This window comes from Marmota flaviventris, chromosome 13 (assembly GCF_047511675.1).
Source record: "Marmota flaviventris isolate mMarFla1 chromosome 13, mMarFla1.hap1, whole genome shotgun sequence".
In the NCBI taxonomy this organism is placed as follows: Eukaryota; Metazoa; Chordata; class Mammalia; order Rodentia; family Sciuridae; genus Marmota; species Marmota flaviventris.
The window spans coordinates 22,273,096-22,286,295 of record NC_092510.1 but is presented as its reverse complement, the minus strand read 5'-3'; the positions used below and the strand labels follow the sequence as shown (position 1 = coordinate 22,286,295).

Sequence of the window (13,200 nt, the reverse complement as noted above, 5' to 3'; positions counted from 1 at the left end):
GTTTTCTTCTTAAATAAGTACCATGGCACAGAAAATTATTAGTGTTCATGAAGGGAAGTGTCTTGGAAGCTACCTACCTGGGGTGAAAGAGCAGAGATGGGTTTTCTTGAAGAACTGACTATGCTGCCTCCACTAATAGACCCTTGGGACTTCCAGTCTAAAACAGAAGCCACACCTTCTGAACCATATGTTTCTTCATCCCTTATATCAGGAACCTGTTTTGTAAAAAGTGGTTAAAAATAAAGCCTTTCATTACACATATCATCATGAATTAAAGAGAAGAAAACTATATAGCTCAATCTACAGCCAATGATGTTATGGAATAGAGAAGCCTTGAATGGCAAATCTATGAGAACTTCTTCCTAATTTGATGGAAAAACAAAACACTACTGACTAAGCTTCAAGTTTATGACATTTATAACAGATTCTTATGACAGATACAAGTCGAAGATGGTGAAACAATCCAATCAAAGGCAGGCCTCGGAGGGCAGTGGTTTCTCGGCTTACATCCATGTCTGAAGCGTCACCCGCACAGTTCTCCTGCACCCTCTGTGAATTCCGAAATCCCCGCTGGTGCTTGTATTCCACTTCAGAGTCGTACTCATTGGGATCTCTCAGGGTAGACAAGCCGCTGTCAAAGCAGCTCTCAGGCAGGCTGTCAACTTCATAATTCATCCTTTGCATAGGATCACAGAGGGCCAATGAGTCACAGTCCTCATCCACATACGAAGAGCGGGATGACCTGGTAATGAAAGAAGAAACTGTTTTACCTGGAAGCTTGCAACTCTCAAAAATGCACAGGTGACAGACTGTCAGGGATGGGGTCAAGAATACCAGCATCTTCAATTTCCAAGAGCCATGATGAAGCATCAGGGAAATGAAATGTTCAAAGCAACATAGCATCTGGTGTGGTGGCGCATGCCTGTAATCCCAGTGCCTTGAGAGGCTGAGACAGGAGGATTGTGAGATCAAAGCCAGCCTTGGCAAAAGCGAAGCACTAAGCAACTCAGTGAGACCCTGTCTCTAAATAAAACACAAAATCTAGGGTTGGGGATGTGGCTCAGTGGTCAAGTGTCCCTGAGTTCAATACTTAGTACCCCCCAAAATAAGCAACATCAGTTAATTGTATGCAACAATCAAGTAAGATAAAGAACCTGAAATAAAACATTTAAAATCACCTTCTTTGTTTCCTGATATAAAAGAGATCCACATGCAATCTCAAGCCACATCAATAAAAATGGACATAGAACGTGAGCCTTTCACTTCAATGTGATCAAGACCATATTCTGAATAGTGTCTCTGTTTTTGTACAACATCTCTATTTAAAGGGGACGCTAAAAACCAGGCTTGGATAGTTTGCCTCAGATACATGGACTAATTCACTGTACTCAAATCTTGATGGGTTTTCTCTTCAAATACTTCAAGAGAGGACAAATGAAGGAGTACTCTTCTAAGTATTCTAAAGTTGCATAAGACAAAATAAGGATCAACTGATAAACTTTCTGGGAGTCAGATTTCTGATCAACATGGTGAAAATGACAGGCAATGAGAAATGTGTGCTACCAGAATGCTCTTACATGAGATGAGTTTTCTGTCACTCCATGTTGACACATTTGCTGGAAAGGCCCCCTTTTAGAAGATGCTTCATCAGACAAACCTAGAATTTCTTACTTCAGTGGATCCTTCCATTTGTGAAAATCTAATATTTTATGAGTGAGGGAAAAACTAACATCAAGCAAGATAATTCAAAGAAATTGCAAACTTTCCTACTTAGCTATACCTTTTTCATAAGAATCAAAGCTCATTTTGAAATAAAACAATGGCTGTGATTTATTTAGCACTCCCACCACACGCCCATGCACCATTCTAGCACTCTGCCTACGTGACTTATGGCAAAGGAGATTGGGAAGGGTAGATGGTCTTCAAATGGGAGAAATAAGAAGAGATAAGATATACTGTGAGGAACAAAAAACTTTTTTTTATTCTAATGTAGTACTAACTACTTCAGTTCCATTCTTCATTAATACTCTTTTTTTTCTTAACGTATTTCTATTTTTGATAAGGGGCAAAAAAAATAAGCAAAATCCTGAATTGAGAGATTATCTCATGAATATCTAATCTCTAAATTAAAAACAAAGATGCCAACTGGATTTTCACAAACTCAAATAAAGTAAACCACTCTTACCAGCCCTGAGATTTTCATTACAATTAGCTATGTAAAAAATCATGAAATGAGTTATTTTTTTGTTTATAGTTCTTACAAAAACACAAGACCAAAACAAACTTGCAATTTAAAATTAAATAAAGCTACACAAACTATAACATGTAACATATAACAAGCTTTTATTAAGTTTTTACATTAGTATCAAAAAGAAAATATGATATTAATAAAACTTCACATATCAAATTAATTACACCCCAGAAAGGAACAACAGTGCAGACAATGATGGCCTCCAGTTCTGTTTCGACACGATGAGCACTTGAGAGCTACATTGCTGCCTTTCCCGAAGGGTGCACCTTCCTCACAGCCCCTTCTCCTTCCTCTCTCTGCTTCCAATCTCTCATGAACAAAGCAGTGCTCCTCTACCACGCCCTTCAGCTATGATGCCTCAGTTTGGCCCAGAATAGACTCAGCTGACCATGGACTAAATCTCTGAACACATGAGCCAAAATAAATGTTTTCTCCTCTAAATTGTTCTTGTTAGGTATTTTGGTCACAGCAATGAAAGTCTAACACTCTGTCACTCTGAGGCCCTGGTGATATGATGATATTGTCCCTCAGAACACAGTGTGGAGGAGTTCTCAGTACTTGTGAACCTTATTCATGGTGTCTACTCTTTCAAAGAGAAATCATGGTGAAATTCCTAACATAATTCTTCATTATGTATCCTTCCCTACTACTTGCTTAGAACTGATCTGAAATATTAGTCCAGAAAAATGCATCACAATTACATAGTTTTAAAAATCTATATTTCTCAGTAACAGAGTGGTCAGCAGCTTATAAATCAATAACCATTAAAATTTTTGTTTAAGGAATCAGTGAACAATAAAAAGATTTTATACCAAGATCTTTAGATGGTATCTTCTTAGAAGTGATCACCAATAAGCTTTGGTATAAGACCTTCCTGAAGGGCAATGTGACCAGGATATCATGCACATTATTCTCTATACCAAAAGAACCCAAATGAAAGGGGCTGTACATGAGTTACAAAGTTGCAAAGACACTGTGAGCTGGAAACCTCTAGTTCATGCATTCACCTCTACTTCCAGACTTTGACATAGCATAAAATTAATTTTTTAATGACCATCACTGTACATATGGGTATACATATTGGCATGCAATCTTTGTTATTACTAAGTCTCAAGAAATAACAGGCCCAATATTTCACTTTATTTGGTTAAAAATAGGGCTAAATTCTAATGTTTGGAATTTCTCTGTAACTCCTTTAATATAGTAGTTCATAAACCTGCTCTGGCCAGGTTTCTATCTGTGTTGAAAGTTTCCTCTTTCTGTAAAATAGTTCATATATTATGCTGACCTATTAAACACTGACAGATCATGACAATAGCCACAACATCATATACCACAATATCAGTAACTCCAAAACAATTCTCAGAGTCCATTTTTAAGAAACAAGACATGATTAGGGATGAGGTAGTGGCTGGCATGGATAAAAACAAGTCATAGCAACTTAAGGAAGTAATTTTTCACTCTCTGAAACATTTTTTCTTATAGTTTTGACATGGTTCACATTTTAGAAGTTTAAAGTAATATCATAGAAAATATAAATTAGTGCCCAAAATATATTCCATTATTTTAATTCACCTCAAGGAAATTTGTCCTCATTTTAACTTTGATCTAAAACTCAAAACAATAAACAAGTGTTAACATACCTGTCATATCCCAGAGGTTGAAGAGAATGACCATTAAATTTGGGACTGCTTCTAGATATCGTATTCCCTGGTGATACATTATTTATGCGCTGCAATACATAAATATTTAATATTCCATGTAAACATTTTATACACACACACACACAATTTAACTTCTAATGTAACTGAAAGTTTGGTATCTTACATGAGCAAATGTGAATATGAAAATCAATTGAAAAATTGCAGCTGATGACCACAGTCATCAGATCTTTAGATCATACTCTACTACAAATTCCACAGAGACTACCCAGGTTACCCAGATTTTCCAGGACATTGTAATATCAACTTCCTTGGACATATCTCTTCTGGAACCATAATTTGACTTAATGACTTACTCTTTAATATCCAAATATGGCATTGGAATCTTATGCTTAAGCTGACCCTCAAAAGTATAATAAGAGGCTTCAAGACAAATGCAATCTTGGGAAGGTCCTCAAAATTCCAAATGGGGCTTGGCTTACCCTGTAGGAGCATTTGGAATCATTTTCCTGGTGATAGGTTATTTATGCACTTAGATACATACATTTTTAATATTCCATACAAACATTTTATACACACATACAAATAACTGTCAATCTGATGCTCTCCCTATCATAAAGAATACTCAACATGTCTAAACTCACCCCCTAGTGATTCTGCTCCTCTTAATTGGCAAAACAATATTTTTAACACCATGAGCCTCCCTACTTTTTCATATATTATTGCTACCCATATGTATACATCTTAACTACCTATTACATTATAAACTCTTCCAGGTCAAAGATCATATATGTCTTTCTCTAGTTTCTTAGAAACTTAAGAATTGGTTAACACCAAGGCATTTATTTCTGTAGATGGGTAGCATATTTTTAATTTAGAAAACTGCTCTCTGTATTTTTTGGAAAGAGCTTCTTGAGCTTTCTCATTTTAAGATCCATGTGAAATTCTCCATTAAGATATTGCATGATTTCACCACTTCCAAATTATTCAATCACTAGCAAAATGAATTACAAAATGATATGGCATACCAAGCATCTGTTGAATTTGCTGTAACTGTTTTCAAGGGCACTCCTGAGGCCATCATTACTGTCATGCAGCTTCCGGTTAGCTGTTCTAGATAGGCAAAGTGTTAGTGGGGATCTGTATTAGCACTTTCTTTAGTCAGTGATGTTCAGAATGTAGAACTACTTGTCACCCTTTGCAGCTTTCTCCCATTGCCCTTCAAACCTCAGAATCTGAGATCACAATTCAATATCTGAAATACAACAACTTATTAGTTATCTCTGTTAAATATCTTAAGGTATTTTAGAAATGAATTAGCTAAGAGGTAGAATCTGCTCTTCCTTCAGGTACCTTTCCTGTTTATTTCATGCAGGTCTCTGTTTCCCAAATGCCTGAACCCAGACAGCCAGTTCACACATCCCAGTGGCCAGGCATGGCCAGGCATGGATACATTATCCTCTTGGCTACTCCTTCAACCTACCCACGGAATAGTAGGACTTGTGTACCAAGTAAACACTTGGATCCTGATCTCAGACAGATTTGGATTCAAATCCTAACTGAAGTACTTCCATATGACCCGATGAAAGGCCCTTCGCATCAGAGCCTTCCCCAGCTACAAAATGAGGAACAGAACTATTGCCTCACAGAGTGGCTAATTTTCCCTGCTTATGGCCACTTCATTTTTGCTCAGTTCAATTATCACTTCCTCCAAGAACACATCTTTGACTTTCTTGGGCAGGCCAGAGCTCCCTTAGGAAATAAGCAACTTTCCTTTATTATCCATTCTCTCACATGGTATTTTGTATTTATTTCTATCAACCAGTTTCCACATTTCTTCTCTAGACTAGTCCAATAAGAAGAGATTTTTTTTTTTCTCTTACTTGATACTCTATCCACAGCTTCTGGCATATCTGACCCATAAAAAATGCTGACTGAAAAATCTACTGAATGAATGAATGAATGGATAGATGGTGGACAAATTTATGGACTCCACAATTTTGCAGGTAAGACTTAAAAAATATTCAAAAATGGTGAAGGAAACATCTTGTCAATCTTGACATTACTTCATTTGGTAAACTGAAAACAGAATGCTGCAGAGGTGGAAAAGGATGAAAGGGGAAGAGAAGGTCACTGTTTTGTGGGAAAGGTGTCAGGAAATGAAATTACTGCAGTGCAGTAATGAAGTTGACAGAATAGATAGAGCATTTCTTGGGAAGAGGAATAAAAAAAAAACAACTAAGAAAAATATACCTCTAAATAAACATAATAAATTGAGAAAGAATAGTGTCATGGGCTTTTTCTTGTGTCACTCACACTCACCAATGTGAAAGGCTGACAAGCTCTGTGTGCAGAGCTGCAAAGAAAGCTGAGGTCAGGGTCATTGCTCATTACAGAGGCATAATAAAGACATGCTAAACATACCACCTAACTTGCAAGACTATTAATAACTATGCTCTGTTCCCTGCACTTGAATAATTTATTTAGGATTAAACGCTTCATAAATTGAGTGGACATGATGAATGCAGCACAGTGAGAAGAAACATACACTGACCTTCAAGTCCATCTGGACTATGGAATATGGCAAATCGTATAATACGCAGCATGTGTGTTATTAACAAAAAATAACTAAAATGCAAGTGCAATGAGCATTTTATATGAGAACTTACTGGAGAATTTCAATTTGCCTCTCAAGACTATTTCGATCTTCTGTGTATTCTCGGATTATTTCCAGATCCCTGTAAAATTATACTTTGTGTTGAAATAAGAATTAGTATCAAGTCCTGCCTGATCTATACCTAACCTCCCAGGTCCTTTTGGACTTTCAAAAGTCATGTGTCCTTGACCACCATCTTCTCTCTCCCAGTCCTCCTGCTCTGTGCCCTATAGTGTCAGCAGCCTCCTCTCCTTCCCAGCCTCTATGGGCTCACCCACAACCTGTGCTTCCTTGTGCAAAGCTCTGCCCCATATCTGACATCATAAATGTGGAGCTTCCCCTCCTCACCCCATTGCTCAGCACCCCCCAGCTCTTCCTGCCCCACACTCTCTGGCCTGCCTCTGTTTCTCATTGGGATTGAACTCTGCCCTGGAGTCCCCTCTTCTCGGCAGTCATGGTAAAAAGTTCCCTTTCTGGAAAGTAATGGTACTTTAATCTTCAATCCTTCTCAGAACCTTCTCTGCCCTCTCCAAGCCTTATCTAATCCCAGCTCCTCTTATTTCCTCCTTTCCCACCTCATCCTGAGTACCTGCTCTGACCCTCCTACTCACTCTAAGTCACAGGGGAATCTACAGAACCTGGCTTTCTGGGCTAATGAGAGAAACACACTGCAATCCCTGTTGCTTTAATTACAGAAGCCCTGACTTCCTCTTCAGACTGTACCATTGTTAAGCAGACAAACCCATCAGTAGCTTCCCAAACCTCTTAGGCCATCAAACTCTCTCCAAAATAAGCAATCTAGTTACTCCCTAGGTGATAAAGCTAAAAGTTTCCCGGTTGTCTATAAGAATTTAAGTCCCTTAGACAAAAATTCTGGGTCCTTACAGTATAGCCTTTTTCATGTTTTGTTTTTAAACTTTCATTTTTCCAACCAAAGTTATCTCTTTTTGTCTGTCTGCTTTTCCCCTAACCAGTCTTATTCCTCTCTTATGTTCTGGTTTGCTCAATGCCTTACCTGGGACATCTCCAAGACTCTCTTTTCCCATCCATAAAATGGAGATAAGGAAGGTCCCTAGTGGACTGAGTAGTACTATAAGTACAAAAGACAGCATCTGGCAGACAGCACTGCTACCGGTTTTAGTTGTTATCACTGATGCCTCTTTGCCCTTGACGACACAAACCTGCTCTTCCACCTGCCTAGCCTCGTGTATCCTCTTTAACGAAGATTGAATAAAAAGAAAATTTCTTCTGTGATCACATGGCAGTTAACCCCAAACATGGCACTGAAAGTAGTATTGTTTCCGACACTGTTTAGTTCTTACGTTGTTTACCTCTGCAAACTTTTTTGTTTTCCCAACTAAATTTGAAGTTCTTGAAAAGCAGAGATCTTATCTTTATCTTTTATTTTATATATCCAAACTTAAAACTCCTCTAGATCTAAGGATCTATATATAACATACTTAATAAATGCTTTGTTGTTTTCTATTACAAGAACTTAATTCTGATTAAAGTTTGCAAACAAAAAACATTTTCCCCAAATGTTTATACCTTTTATGTATAAACATGTCTCTTTCTATTAGGTTTTATGTTATTAATATCAGCTTGCAAAACAAAAGCATAGAAAAACAAAATTAAGAGGACTACTCTTGTGGTTCTTGTGTTGTAGGCCAGGATTCCTACTGGGAAAGCATTTTAACAAGCATAGACTCTTGATACTTTAGGTATATTCTTCTAGCTCCTGGTTGATACAAACTTTATTAAGCCCTGCACTGTCCTAAGCAGGCACTAATTCAAACAATTAATCTGATTTCTTTTAATTAAACACACCAATACACAAAACTTAGGAAATCTATCACTCAAAGTACAATCCTTAGATATTATAGAACACATCAGCAAAGTTAATGCAAAACCCTTTATTATTGCATAGATCACATAGCCAAGCTTCAACCCCCCTTGATAATCACCTCAAAAAATATTCCATCCAAACTGAAAAATAAAATGCAAAGTTTCATACCTCTCAGAATTTAGACTCTGGTCAGCATAATCACTTTTCAAAGTATCTAGTTCACTCTGAAGAAAGGCTATGTTTGTCTGTGCTTCTAAAAGATCTTTCTTAACTTTCTGATTTTCCTAGACAAAGGAATAGGGTGGGGCATTAGATTGAGAGTTTCTTATTCCTGGGAGAAATGAAGCCAAGTATAATATAACCCTTACACATGTTACTCTTATCCTTTCCCAGTTCTTCAAATCTTGCTCTTCAAAGAATTAACTGTCTATTCAAGGTAATTTGACATTATTATAAATTATTAAAGTGTCAAATATCTAAACCCTCAAAATCCTTCTTCCTTTTAATACTTGACACTTGTTAGAAAACTACAATAGTCAAGAGTTTATCATGATGTACGTTAACACGCTATTGGAAAATTAACTGAGACCAAACATTTAAACACCTGCTTTACTTAGTAAGAGCTATAAAACTACTGACAAACATTCTGTGAAATTTATTGCACCAATTACCAGGCATATTGGCTATTTTTTATAATAAATCCTATCACATAACCTTAAGTTGTATACTCTAACAAGTATTGGTTAGGAAATTTCTACACTCTTCACTTAAAAAAATCATGGGAGGCTTCCAGTTCAAGACAGTGGATGAGAACATAAGCTTCTCTTTTTCCTTCTGAAATCCCAATAACATGAAATACCAGAGGAAATGAACCGGTGACATCTAAGGGAATGGAAGAGGGGCCATCAGCAGTCAAGTGACTTAAACATACTTATGGAAAAAGGAATTGGATGAAAATGTGCTCTGAAAGGAAGACAGTTAGGGAAAAGTGCTTGCTATGGCCTCAATATAATCTGGGTACCCCAAGGTTACACAAATGGAAGCTTTGTCCCCAGTTTGGTGGTGTAGAGGGTATGGAACCTTTAAGAGGTGGAGCCTCGTGGGAGCCCCTCAGGTCAACTGGGGGTGCTGCCCTCAGAAAGGATTCTGGGACTCAGCTGCTGTTCTCCAGCTTCCTGTTTGGTGATATGATCTCTCCCTGTCACACTTGCTCTTGCCATTTGCCATGAGGTCCTCACCAAAAAGGAGAGCTGATGCTAATGCAATGACCTTAGAACTCTAGAACTGTGAGCTAAATAAATGTTTTTATAAAGTTAGTCTGTCTTTGGCATTTTGTTATAGTAACCAAAAAATGGACACAGCTGTATAAAAGAAACATGTTGAAGGTTCTTCTGTAGAACACAAAAGGAGGCAAATAAATGACTAGGTCAAACCCAGAAAATGGGAATGAGAAGTGAAGCTGGAAATAGAGATTAAAATTGTATATTAAGGCACCCACACTCAAGTATTTTCCCTCCCTTACCATAGTATAGAATAGCAACAGACAGATTTCCAGGGCAACAAGACAGATGATTTATTTAAAATAATTGAATGACTGCTTTCAGGAATGCTAAAGATGCTCCCTAAATATCCCTAACCCACTTATTTTGGGAACTGGGGTCTCACAGCATGACAGCCAGCTTCACACACTGAGCTCCTAGGTAACACTGTCTTAGGGGAGACACTTTGAAGTTAACAGATCTGTTTACATAGCTTCACAGGACTCCCCACCACCTGCCTAAGATGATCAAGCTAATCCTTCACGTCAAAATGAGAACTAAGACCAAGGATTCCCAGGTGTGGGGGAAAAACAAACAATAAATACTAGAAGAGACCCAAAAAATCTTATTTATCTAGACAAACTCTCAACAAATGGTGAGGGGAAATTATACATGCTCAAATATTCTAAAAATGAGAAAATGTATCTCTCACATATCCTTTCTGGAGAAGCTTCTCTTAAGAATGGACTATAGCAAAATGAGAATGACGACCCATAGGAAGGAATTTGTAATATGCAAAATACAAAGAAATACAAAATTCAAGGAAGAATCCTATGAAAATAAATTCTAGGATGGCACATGGCTAGATTGCAAGTTTTAAAAAAGGTCAGTCCCATAAAATCTAAAATTTCATGGACTCCAAAATTAATATTATTAAGAGAAAAAATGAACCAAATTCTATACACTAAGAAAATAAATAAGAAGTCTTAATGTATCAATGATATTATGAAGACAGCAGGATTTTTTTTTATATGAAACCAGGAACTCAATCATAAAAATCCAAGAAATGCTTACCAAAAAATCCAAGATTAGTAATGGTAACACAACAGATATAAATGTTATCAATTTTTGCAGCAGTAAAAGTAAAGATCTGGTGGTGAAGAGATAGAAAAGGGAGAAAGAGAACAGTTGGAGGAAGTTCAGGGCATCTCGTCTTACAACACCAGGGCTATGAAGTAGAGTCGATGACAAAAAAATGGGTTATTATGCTGGGTAAAGTTTAACCCCCATGTCTTTATTAAATAAAAATAAATAAAACCATTTATAATAAATGGCATATTGCTGAAGGGAAAAATCTGCATATATAACACCTTTGCTCAAAAGTACTTTAAAAACTTTCTCTAACTATGGTATCAATTTCTCATTAAGTTCCCATTCCTAAAGCACTGAAATAATCGCGTGATTATGTCTATGTTGTCTAGCAGGAAATGTAATTTTGAAAGTGAAAAGGTGATTCTTACCATTGATAAATCATAAATTTGTTTTTTTAATGCTGCTACGTCTTCTTTTTGACTTACGTGTTTTGATTGTTCTTCAAGCTGAAAGGACATATAAAAGCTGTAACTTCACAAATTTACTGTCAACTGAATTAAGTTTAGGAATATCCCTGAATAGAGATATGGGAATTCTTCAATTTTCAACATTATATATGACTTTACACATCATTAAATGACATAGAATCCATAAAGAGTTAAAATATTTATCTTAAACGCCTGAAAAAGAGGTTTTGTTGTTAAATTAATTTTCTTAGAAATAGTGAGAAAGTCTTATTTTGGAAACCACTCAACTATAAAGCAATCCAGTCTTTGCTTTGTTCAATTATGCTGCATCTGAGTCTGGACACTTCCATTCTCTGCATGTAACACTTCCTATGCTGCATGGTAATTGTTTTATAAATGTCTTCCCATCCCTACTAAAGTCTAAGATTTTTGTAGAGCAGAGTTAGAGTCAGATTCACCTATGTTTTCATCATGGTGAATTCAAGAAATATTTATTAAATAACTGAAACTAATAACATGTAAGCAAGATATGAAGATAGACACACACACAAACACACTCTCACATGCACAATTGTGTAAATGCATACATGAGCTGTGCTTACTGCTTGACTCATTAGTATTACTAGACTAAACTGGTTCAGGAACATCTACAACCTGGGGAGCAAAAGTGTCTTTTCTATAAAGAGTTTCCATCTCCTGAAATGGAGGGGATTTGTGGATGTGCATTTCTGGAATGTCTATACTTTGATCAAAATATATCTCACATCTGATAAAGTGTAAGCACTTCAGCTCTGGATTTTCTTCATCTTGACAGATGATATCAATGGAAGGTTTTTACACAACTACATCATGACTGCCACATGGTTGCTTGTGACTGAGAAGAACACTGAGTTTTACATGCATTCTGACTTTGCAGAAGAAAAGTTATGGGGGGAAATGAGTTTTTCAGAATCAATGACATAAATTAATAGCAATAATAAATGTGTAAGCATTTCTATGATTTTATTATTGCCTTTAACATACTGTCACATGAATCATCTTGTTTTTTCATATAATAACCATACCAGGTAGGCAGGAAGTCTGGTATAAATGAGAAGGCACAACTTGCAGTAAGATGACTCCATCAGTCATTAGCTGTGTAATTTTGATCAAGTTATTTGTCCTCTCTGGAACTCATTTGTAAGAGTAGCATATTTACAGCTTCTTCACACAAAAAACAATTTATAATTAGAATTCTTAATTATGGAAACACTGAGATGCTGAGGCTGATCCTGGAAGTCAAGTTGCCACATACCTACCTTCTTTAGTTTTTTTATGGTAACCTGAAGGTCTCCTACTTCTGTTTCATACTGACGTCTGAGATCACTGAGGGCTTCCTCTGCTTTGCGTTTTTCCTAAAAGAAAAAAAAAATTGTTTATTTAAATAGGCTTAGCCTTATACAATAACAGCCTTCAAAAGCCAAAAGCCCATAAGTGAGAAGCACTAAGCTGAATTCAATTGTCTACACAGGGAGGGTGAGAGAGATTGCAGGAGGAAACCAGATGGCTTGAGATGTGCAGAGGGTCTGGAATTAAAACCTACAGATATGGAAGAAATCTCAAGATCCACATGCACACACCACCTTGAAGTGACACCTTTAAGACTGTTAACATTGTGACACAGGGCCAAGAAGTGACAGGAAGCCAGTTTCATGGGGGTGTGGTCATACCTCTCTGCAGAGATGCATGATCCCACATGTGGATACCTGCCGGAGTTCAAGGGTCTTACTACTCACTTACTGGTAGTTAAGGTTGGGCAAACTACTTACCTTATGTCTCCATTTCCTTATTGCATGACTGTGAGAATTAAGTAATTCAAATAAATTAAATAATCCATATAAATTATATAACCCCCATAAATTAAATAATCTAAATAAACACTCCAATGAAAATTAAATGATCTGCATAAATTGAATAATCCATGGAAAT

At 36.8% G+C, this 13,200-nt stretch overlaps 1 protein-coding gene across 1 annotated transcript in view; it reads right to left on the bottom strand.

The window, feature by feature from the left end:
- The window catches only part of Rasef (RAS and EF-hand domain containing), a 70,290-nt gene that overhangs the window by 21,698 nt on the left and 35,392 nt on the right, over positions 1-13,200 (bottom strand). Inside the window, exons 4-11 of the mRNA XM_027921827.2 lie at positions 12,531-12,626; positions 11,194-11,271; positions 8,583-8,698; positions 6,582-6,650; positions 4,941-5,025; positions 3,895-3,983; positions 508-742; positions 78-215 (exon numbers count right to left, since the gene is read on the bottom strand). Of these exons, the coding sequence (XP_027777628.2) occupies positions 78-215; positions 508-742; positions 3,895-3,983; positions 4,941-5,025; positions 6,582-6,650; positions 8,583-8,698; positions 11,194-11,271; positions 12,531-12,626 (906 nt within the window). The remainder of the gene's footprint in view (positions 1-77; positions 216-507; positions 743-3,894; positions 3,984-4,940; positions 5,026-6,581; positions 6,651-8,582; positions 8,699-11,193; positions 11,272-12,530; positions 12,627-13,200) is intronic.